General features: G+C 44.5%; 2 protein-coding genes across 2 annotated transcripts; both read right to left on the bottom strand.

Annotated features, from left to right (window-relative positions):
- Window positions 1-2,319: 2,319 nt before the first annotated feature.
- Window positions 2,320-3,466, bottom strand: LOC311125390 (stonustoxin subunit beta-like; the record flags this gene model as incomplete). Its single annotated transcript, XM_084199436.1, has 2 exons — window positions 3,444-3,466; window positions 2,320-2,846 (listed from the first exon to the last, which is right to left on the bottom strand). The coding sequence occupies exons 1-2, from the start codon at window positions 3,463-3,465 to the stop codon at window positions 2,320-2,322; spliced, it is 549 nt and encodes a 182-aa protein (XP_084055562.1). The 5' UTR covers window position 3,466.
- Window positions 3,467-5,069: 1,603 nt separating this feature from the next.
- On the bottom strand, window positions 5,070-8,637 carry LOC311125389 (NLR family CARD domain-containing protein 3-like). The gene is made up of 4 exons (XM_084199435.1): window positions 8,478-8,637; window positions 6,512-8,312; window positions 6,007-6,180; window positions 5,070-5,127 (listed from the first exon to the last, which is right to left on the bottom strand). Coding segments are annotated over exons 1-4 (2,004 nt in total). The 5' UTR covers window positions 8,479-8,637; the 3' UTR covers window positions 5,070-5,099.
- Between the last annotated feature and the right edge of the window lie 1,833 nt (window positions 8,638-10,470).

The following is a 10,470-nucleotide window of genomic DNA, read 5'->3' as shown; positions in this document are numbered from 1 at the left end:
TCAGACAATTTACAAACGAAGCATTTGTGTTTAGTGAGTCCCCCAGATCAGAGGCAGTAGGGAGGTTCTCTTGATAAGTGTGTGAATTGGACCATTTTCTGTCCTGCTAAGCATTCAAAATGTAACGAGTACTTTTGGGTGTCAGGGAAAATGTATGGAGTAAAAAGTACATTATTTTCTTTAGGAATGTAGTGAAGTAAAAGTAAAAGTAGTCAAAAATATAAATAGTAAAGTAAAGTACAGATACCCCAAAAAACAACTTAAGTAGTACTTTAAAGTATTTTTACTTAAGTACTTTACACCACTGGTTAACTCTCTTTCTTAGCTAGCTCGACTATGCACTTGCCTCTGCTAGCAATACACTGTGCTAACATTAGCCTATTCTGTACCACAGAAAATAACAGTTTTAAACAGTTGTAAAAACCCACATCTTCCAGACAGAATAGTTCATCACCAATCTTTTGTTATGTCTCGTGGGTTTCATAACCACGTCTGTATAACAATTCAATAATGATGAGACAGGAGACAGGAATCAGTTCAACCATTTATCTGGAACGTGATCATCTCAACACATACAAACCCCCATGATGCTCTGCAGCACAACCCCAATATACAACAAATACATAGATAAGTAAATGGACACTAAACAAAACTCATAGAGGAATTGAAATGTTCAGTTGTAGAAAGTAGGGCCATGGGATAGGGTCAGAAAGGTCAGTATGTTTGATAACTGGTTCCAGAGGTGACATAACAAGCATAAGGTCCATTATAACACAGTGAAGTAGAGGTGGGAGCTAAAAGCAGACATGGACAGTGAGACGGTGTGAGGAGGTCAGGGGTGAAACACTAGATCAGGACAGGTAGAAATGGCAGGGCTGGAAATAGACACAGAGACACATTCTGATCATGGCTCAGACCTGAACTGAGACACACAAACAGAAGATGCCATTGCAAAGTCCTGTCCAGTAGGCTATATGGGATTTCCTTTCATCAGAATACAACACATGGAAATGTGTCCCGTGTGTGTGTATGTGTGTGTGTGTGTGTGCGTGTGTGTGTGTGTATGTGTGTGTCCAGTGTGTGAGAGTGTGTCCAGTGTGTGTGTGTGTGTCCAGTGTTTGTGTCCAGTGTGTGTGTGTGTGTGTGTGTGTGTGTGTGTGTGTTCAGTGTGTGTATGTGTTCAGTGTGTGTGTCCAGTGTGTGTGTGTGTGTGTTCAGTGTGTGTGTGTCTAGTGTGTGTGTTCAGCGTGTGTGTCCAGAGTGTGTGTGTGTGTTAAGTGTGTGTGTTCAGCGTGTGTGTGTCCAGTGTGTGTGTGTGTGTGTGTAAAGTGTGTGTGTGTGTCCAGTGTGTGTGTCCTGTGTGTGTGTGTTAAGTGTGTTTGTTCAGTGTGTGTGTGTCCAGTGTGTGTGTCTAGTGTGTGTGTGGGTGTGTCCAGTGTGGGTGTGTGTTCAGTGTGTTTGTGTTCAGTGTGTGTGTGTGTGTCCAGTGTGTGTGTCTAGTGTGTGTGTGTGTTCAGTGTATGTGTGTGTGTCCAGTGTGTGTTTGTTCCCAGTGTATGTGTGTGTGTCCAGTGTGTGTGTGTGTCCAGTGTGTGTGTTCAGTGTGTGTGTGTATGTGTGTGTGTGTGTTCAGTGTGTGTGTGTCCAGTGTGTTTGTCCAGTGTGTGCGTGTGTGTCCAGTGTGTGTGTTTGTTCAGTGTGTGTGTGTGTGTGTGTACAGTGTGTGTGTGTCTAGTGTGTGTGTCCAGTGTGTGTGTGTGTGTGTGTTCAGTGTGTGTGTGTCTAGTGTGTGTGTGTTAAGTGTGTGTGTTCAGTGTGTGTGTGTCTCCAGTGTGTCTGTTTGTGTGTGTCCAGTGTGTATGTGTGTGTGTGTGTATGTGTGTGTGTGTCCAGTGTGTGTGTGTGTGTATGTGTGTGTGTGTCCAGTGTGTGTCCTGTGTGTGTGTGTTTACAGTGTATGTGTGTATTTGTCCTGCGTGTGTGTCCTGTGTGTGTGTGGGTGTTTGTCCAGTGTGTGTGTGTGTGTCCAGTGTGTGTGCGTGTGTCCAGTGTGTGTGTTTGTCCAGTGTGTTTGTGTGTGTGTATGTGTGTGTGTGTGTAGTGTGTGTCCAGTGTGTGTGTGTCTAGTGTGTGTGTCCAGTGTGTGTGTTTGTCCAGTGTGTGTGTGTGTGTGTGTGTGTGCAGTGTTTGTGTGTGTGTGTGTCCAGTGTGTGTGTCCAGTGTGTTTGTGTGTGTATCCAGTTTGTGTGTTTCCAGTGTGTGTGTATTTGTGTCTACTGTGTTAAAGTTACTGTGTGTCAGTGTTACCATGGTTATTATTTACAGGGACACTGAGGCGCCCTCATCCCAAACCCTAAACCCTGGATAGAGGGTCTCAGTGAATGTGGAGTGGAATGTGTTCAGGTGGGTCAGTGTGTCAGAGGAGACTCTGTAGAAGGACAGAGTGCCGGCTGGCCAGTCCAGATACACTCCTACTCTGTGGGAGCTGGAGGAGGGGACATCTATGGTAGTGGACTTATTATTGTGACAGGCAGAGTAACGTTTGTCAGAGCAGATCAGACACCAGGACTTGTCATTACATCCAATCCCACAGTCATCACCCCTTCCTCTCCTGCTGATTCCTTTATATGCCACTCCTATAACAGCCCCACTCCCACTCCACTCTACCTCCCAGTAACAGCGCCCAGTCAGACCCTCTCTACACAGCACCTGTCTATAGACCTCAAATCTCTCTGGGTGATCAGGATACGGCTGCTCCTCTCTCCTCCATGTCACCTTTCTGTTCTCCTCAGACAGAGAGAGGCGTCTGTTTACTGTGTTTAGGTCCAGTGTGAGATCACAGACATCTGATGGATGAAACCAGACACAATATTAGAAATCATCATCATTCACATTAGAATGTTAACTCACTTTTCACTAATTCATTTAATGTAGATGTTTCTAGGTATCAAAAGGAGAAGTTAAGGTAACTTGAGACTTGTTGAATGATCATATGTTATACTGTATGGTAATATAAAACACACTTATTCCCATTAATTACACACACACACACATCCTGAACACACACACACACACATCCTGTACACACACAAACACATTGAACACACACTGACACCTGTATGCATGCATGAACACACACACACATCCTGAACACACACACACACTGGACACACATCCTGAACACACACTGGACACACACACATCTTCATGCATGAACACACACACACATTTCTAAAGTAACATGAACACGCCACACACACACACAGACACACACATTGTCAAAGCAACTCTTTGTAAACTTTGGTGTCCCTGATTTGTGCTTCTGTAGAACTACAGCTGATATTTAATATGACCAAGTAAGTAATGATGGTGGTCTTTGACTTTGACTTCACTTGAATTAAGACTTATTCTTAGTCATATTCTTCACAGCAGTCAACACTCACATTTTCTAGGACCAGGTTTCATTGTGTTCTCTCCACCATGTTCCACACTGTATCGGTAAGCAGAAGAACAGACAGTCATTGAGGGATACACCTGAACTCACACACACACACTCACACACACACACACACACACACACATACACACACACACACACACACACACACACATTCAGAATATAACTTTGTATAAGCGGTGGTAAGAATGTTTGTCTGTGTGTGTGTGTATGTGTCCAGTGTGTGTGTCCAGTGTGTGTGTGTGTCCGTGTGTGTGTGTGTGTGTCCAGTGTGTGTGTGTCCAGTTTGTTTGTGTCCAGTGTGTGTGTGTGTGTGTGTGTGTGTGTCCAGTGTGTGTGTGTCCAGTGTGTGTGTGTGTGTCCAGTGTGTGTGTGTCCTGTGTGTGTGTGTGTCCAGTGTGTGTGCGTGTGTGTGTGTCCAGTGTGTGTGTGTCCAGTGTGTGTGTGTCCAGTGTGAGTGTGTGTGTGTGTGTCCAGTGTGTGTGTGTCCTGTGTGTGTGTGTGTCCAGTGTTTGTGTGTGTGTCCAGTGTGTGTGTGTCCTGTGTGTGTGTGTGTCCAGTGTGTGTGTGTGTCCAGTTTGTGTGTGTGTCCAGTTTGTGTCCAGTGAGTGTCCAGTGTGTGTGTGTGTGTGTTTGTGTGTTCAGTTTGTGTGTGTTTGTCAAGTGAATGTGTGTGTCCACTGTTTGTGTGTGTGTGTATCCAGTGTGTGTGTGTGTGTGTCTGTCCAGTGTGACCAGTGTGTGTGTGTGTCCAGTGTGTTTGTGTGTGTCCAGTGTGTGTGTGTGTGTGTTTGTCCAGTGTATGTGTGTGTGTCCAGTGTGAGTGTGTGTGTGTGCGTCCAGTGTGTGTGTGTGTGTGTGTGTGTCCAGTGTGTGTGTGTGTGTCTAGTGTGTGTGTGTCCAGTGTGTGTCCAATGTGTGTGTGTGTCCAGTGTGTTTGTGTGTGTGTGTGTGTGTCCAGTGTGTGTGTGTGTGTGTGTGTCCAGTGTGTGTGTGTGTGTGTGTGTGTCCAGTGTGTGTGTGTGTGTCTAGTGTGTGTGTGTCCAGTGTGTGTCCAATGTGTGTGTGTGTCCAGTGTGTTTGTGTGTGTGTGTGTGTGTTTGTCCAGTGTTTGTGTGTGTCCAGTGTACTGATACACATGGACCCAAACACACACACTGGACACACACACACACACACAGGACACACACACACACACACTGGACACACACAGACACACACAGACACACACACACACACACACACACACTGGACACACACACACACACACACACACTGGACACACACACACACACACACACTGGACACACACACACACACACACACACACACTGGACCCACACACACACACACACACACACTGGACACACACACTGGACACACACACACACAGTCTTTATATAACTTAGTCCAAGTGGTGGTCAGAATGTTTGTCTTAACTAGCCTGATAACTCCAACATGTCTGATATGAACATTGACATAAACCCTCTACATACTTGAGTTTCTCCAGTCTGCAGTGTGGATCCTCCAGTCCAGCAGAGAGCAGTCTGACTCCTGAGTCTCCTGGGTGATTGTAGCTCAGATCCAGCTCTCTCAGGTGTGAGGGGTTTGACTTCAGAGCTGAGACCAGAGAAGCACAGCCTTATTCTGTGACTAGACAGCCTGACAGCCTGCAAAGAGTCAAATCATATTAAAATCACACTGCTATTCTTTGGTGGTCAAAATAGTGGCAGTATATTTTTTCAAAATGTTCAGATACATCAGTGTCCTGAAATCTGCCATATCTATTCATAAATTAATGTATCATTATTAGAAATTATCAAAGTATTGCTTGTAGATAGAAACATGTATAGTACAAATATTTGAGTAGACTGACCAGAGCAGTTTAAAAAAGCAGTATCAGTCAAAAGACAGACAGTGAGGTATCAGATTTAGATTGTATGAGTATACAGTCCACACCATATCTATTTTGACAGAGAAGCTAACATTTTAAATGAAAGCACTTTATGTATCTAGTCCCCCTATTTGAAGAAGTCATAAGTATTCTGACCAATTAACTTATAGTGTATTAAAGTAGTCAATGTTTAGTATTTGGTCCCAAACTCGTTGGTTGCATTTGCAGTTTGTTTTGGTTGTGTTTTGGGTTATGTTTTGTCCAATAGTAACTGAATGGTGGATGATGACTGGAGTAATTTTCTGTCTAAGTGAGTAGATAATATGTTTCTAAACACTACTAAATTAATCCTGATGATGCCATGATTAAGAAAAAATATGAATGAGTCATGAATAATAATGAGTGAGAAAGTTACAGAGGCTACAACAAAACATGCTAACCTCTCACTATTAACATCAAATAAAAGGTGACATTCTGTACTGTTGCCTGATATGAAACATTCTATCTCAAATCCAAGATGCTGGAGCATAGTGCCAAATGTAAAACTGTAAGCTTCACTGTCCAAACACATATGGTGTGGTCTAAGTGTACCTGGTAAACACATGTGGATCTGGTGAACAGTTATCACTTGTTGACCAACTACAGGAATACTGACCTCAGAGTCTCCAGTTTACAGTGGGGATTCCCCAGTCCAGCAGAGAGCAGCTTCACTCCTGAATCATTCATGTCATTGTTACTCAGATCCAGCTCTCTCAGGTGTGAGGGGTTTGAACTGAGAGCTGAGGCCAACAGTTCACAGGATGTGTCTGTGAGTTTACAGCCAGTGAGTCTGTCAACAGAGTAAATACCATGAGGGACAGGTTGTATTAAAATGTTACATTTAGCTTCCCTGCCTACAGTTACCCCTGCACTAATAATGTGAACACTGTGTATAGATGTCTCAATGCTACAACTTTTCTGATCCGTTTGTATTACAGTTTGTTTAAGACTTTTCAGCTGATAGAAAGTTTAGTTAGCCAATGAAAATATTGTTGTTCTTACATATAGTAAAGTTTGGTCTGAGGGATAGTCACATGAGTACTTACAGAGCCAGTCAGCCAATAAAAATGCTGCTGTAACTACAATGTATTTTGGTGTGGGATATTTCCATCAATACTTACAGAGCTTTCCTGCAGCCTCTCACAGCTGGGAGCAGTCTCCTACGACCCTCCTCTGATGTCTTGTATACCTTCGGGTCAAACACATCCAGAACCTCCTCTGATATCTGTAGCATGTAGGCCAGTGCTGAACACTGAGAAAGTGTGAGGTTTTTGGATCTCTTCTCTGACCTCAAGTACGCTTGGATTTCCTCCTGTACTGAATGGTCTTTCATCTCTATCAGACAGTGGAAGAGATTGATGCACCTCTCAGGGGAGATGTTCTTCCTCTGCATCACCTTAAGGGATCGGATTGTTTTCTGGACGCTGTCTGGACTGCTTTCTGTCTGTGTCACCAGACCTCGTAGGAGTTTCTGATTGGACTCCAGTGACATGCCATGAAGGAAGCGGACAAAGAGGTCCAGGTGTCCGTTCTTGCTCTCCAAGGCTTTATCCACGGTACTCTTCAGCAGCTCATGCAAGGTTAGCTCTTCAGATGCAGCTCTAGACTTTCTCTTGAGGAAGGGCTTCAGTGCATCCATGTTCTTGGTTGTGTAACAATGGTACATGTAGACAGCTGAGAGAAACTCCTGAATGCTCAGATGAACAAAGCAGTACACCACTCTCTGAAATAACACAGACTCTTCTTTAAAGATTTGTGTGCACACTCCTGAGTACACTGAGGCTTCTTTGACATCAATGCCACACTCTTTCAGGTCTTCTTCATAGAACATGAGATTACCCTTCTCCAGATTTTCAAACGCCAGCTTTCCCAGCTTCAGAAGAATTTCCTTATCTGACTCCATGAGCTCCTGTTGATCCATCTCATCTCTTCCATGATATTTCTGGTTCTTCAGGCTGGTCTGAATGAGCAGGAAGTGTATTGACATCTCAGTCAGAGTCGTGGGCATCTCTCTCCTCTTGTCTGTACTCAACATGTGTTCAAGGACTATTGCAGAAATCCAACAGAACACTGGAATGTGGCACATGATGTGGAGGCTCCTTGATGTCTTTATGTGTGAGATGATTCTGCTGGCCAGGTCCTCATCACTGAATCTCTTCCTGAAGTACTCCTCCTTCTGTGGGTCATTGAACCCTCGTACCTCTGTCACCTGGTCAACACACTTAGGGGGGATCTGATTGGTTGCTGCTGGTCGGGAGGTTATCCATAGGAGAGCAGAGGGAAGCAGATTCCCCATGATGAGGTTTGTCAGCAGAACATCGACAGACGATGTCTGGGTGACATCAGACACCTTTTCATTGTGCTGGAAATCCAATGGAAGTCTGCTTTCATCCAAACCATCAAAGATGAACATAGCTTTACAGGCAGTGAGTTTCTTTGCATTGCCTACGTCTAGTTCTGTGTGGAAGCCATTTAAAAGTCTGAGAAGACTGTACTGGAGATCTTTAATCAAGTTCAGCTCCCGGAAAGGAAGCACAAATATGATCTCCACATCTTGGTTCGCCTTCTCTTCAGCCCAGTCTAGGATGAACTTCTGCACAGAGACTGTTTTTCCGATGCCAGCGATGCCCTTCGTCAGCACAGTTCTGATGCTTCTCTCTTGGCCTGGTAAAGGTTTAAAGATGTCATTGCAGTGGATTGCTGTGTCATGTGGGGTTGGTGTCCTGGATGCTGTCTCTAGCTGCCACACCTCATGTTCATTGTTAACCCCTTCACTCTCTCCCTCGGTGATGTAGAGCTCTGTGTAAATCCTGTTGAGGGGAGTTTGATTCCCTGCTTTTTCCATGCCTTCTATCACACATTCATACCTCCTTTTCAGACTGTCTTTATGGTTTACTATAGCTCTCAGCAGGCTGTCATCCACTACAAGGGAAGAGGAAAAATTATGTGTATCAGAAACATTCATTGACAGGATGAAAAGTGGGCCTTCCACAACTACAGTAACTTCTATTATCTCATAATATTGTAGTTAACTACTGTAAATCATATTAAGGTATTGACTTGGCCCACGTGTGCAAGTGGTCTTACTGTTTTCAGAGCCTCTTGTTTTATTGGGTTGACTCAGCTGCTGTAGTACAGGACGTGTTCTGGATCTCTTTCTACACTGAGGACAGTCATAGTCTCCTGAAGGAGCAGGTTTCTCCCAGTATCTGGTGATGCACTGTCTGCAGAACCCGTGTCCACAGGTGATAGAGATTGGATCCCTCAGCACCTGCTGACACACTGCACACCTGGACTGATCCTCTGGCAGAGTAGACCTTCCACTACAGAGATAAAGGAGAGAGAGATTGTAGATGTTAATACTGATCCTCTAACAGAGTAGACCATCCACTACAGAGATAAAGGAGAGAGAGATTGTAGATGTTAATACTGATCCTCTAACAGAGTAGACCATCCACTACAGAGATAAAGGAGAGAGAGATTGTAGATGTTAATACTGATCCTCTAACAGAGTAGACCTTCCACTACAGAGATAAAGGAGAGAGAGATTGTAGATGTTAATACTGATCCTTTAACAGAGTAGACCTTCCACTACAGAGATAAAGGAGAGAGAGAGAGATTGTAGATGTTAATACTGATCCTCTAACAGAGTAGACCTTCCACTACAGAGATAAAGGAGAGAGAGAGAGATTGTAGATGTTAATACTGATCCTTTAACAGAGTAGATCATCCACCAATGTTCCCTCAACATTTTTGGGGCACTGAGCAAATTTCTGCTCTTGTGAGCGGAAACTTGAACGTTGTGAGAATTCTGAGCAACTTCCGGCGCACGTTTACAGTGAACACTGATGCTGTACCCTGACAGTTGTAGACAGTAGCCAATAGGCTGTACCCTGACAGTTGTAGACAGTAGCCAATAGGCTGTATCCTTACAGTTGTAGACAGTAGCCAATAGGCTGTACCCTGACAGTTGTAGAAAGTAGCCAATAGGCTGTACCCTGACAGTTGTAGACAGTAGCCAATAGGCTGTACCCTGACAGTTGTAGACAGTAGCCAATAGGCTGTACCCTGACAGTTGTAGACAGTAGCCAATAGGCTGTACCCTTACAGTTTTAGACAGTAGCCAATAGGCTGTACCCTGACAGTTGTAGACAGTAGCCAATAGGCCGTACCCTGACAGTTGTAGACAGTAGCCAATAGGCTGTACCCTGACAGTTGTAGACAGTAGCCAATAGGCTGTACCCTGACAGTTGTAGACAGTAGCCAATAGGCTGTACCCTTACAGTTGTAGACAGTAGCCAATAGGCTGTACCCTGACAGTTGTAGACAGTAGCCAATAGGCTGTACCCTGACAGTTGTAGACAGTAGCCAATAGGCTGTACCCTTACAGTTGTAGACAGTAGCCAATAGCCTGTACCCTTACAGTTGTAGACAGTAGCCAATAGGCTGTACCCTGACAGTTGTAGACAGTAGCCAATAGGCTGTACCCTGACAGTTGTAGACAGTAGCCAATAGGCTGTACCCTGACAGTTGTAGACAGTAGCCAATAGGCTGTACCCTTACAGTTGTAGAAAGTAGCCAATAGGCTGTACCCTTACAGTTGTAGACAGTAGCCAATAGGCTGTACCCTTACAGTTGTAGACAGTAGCCAATAGGCTGTACCCTGACAGTTGTAGACAGTAGCCAATAGGCTGTACCCTGACAGTTGTAGACAGTAGCCAATAGGCTGTACCCTGACAGTTGTAGACAGTAGCCAATAGGCTGTACCCTGGCAGTTGTAGACAGTAGCCAATAGGCTGTACCCTGACAGTTGTAGACAGTAGCCAATAGGATGTATCCTGACAGTTGTAGACAGTAGCCAATAGGCTGTGTCCTGACAGTTGTAGACAGTAGCCAATAGGCTGTACCCTGACAGTTATAGACAGTAGCCAATAGGCTGTACCCTGTGCGTCAACCTAAGTAACATAAAAAAGTCCCCAACAAAATCAGTCAGTTTAAGCTGGAGATATCGTCTCAATCCACCGCATCCGCCTATGTTGTCCTTCCACATCTGCGGTGGAAGGTGGCGGATCTACAGCCG

The sequence above is a fragment of the Coregonus lavaretus genome (genome assembly GCF_964263955.1).
Source record: "Coregonus lavaretus genome assembly, contig: HAP1_SCAFFOLD_475, whole genome shotgun sequence".
Lineage (NCBI taxonomy): Eukaryota > Metazoa > Chordata > Actinopteri > Salmoniformes > Salmonidae > Coregonus > Coregonus lavaretus.
This window is presented reverse-complemented; position numbering and strand designations above follow the sequence as displayed.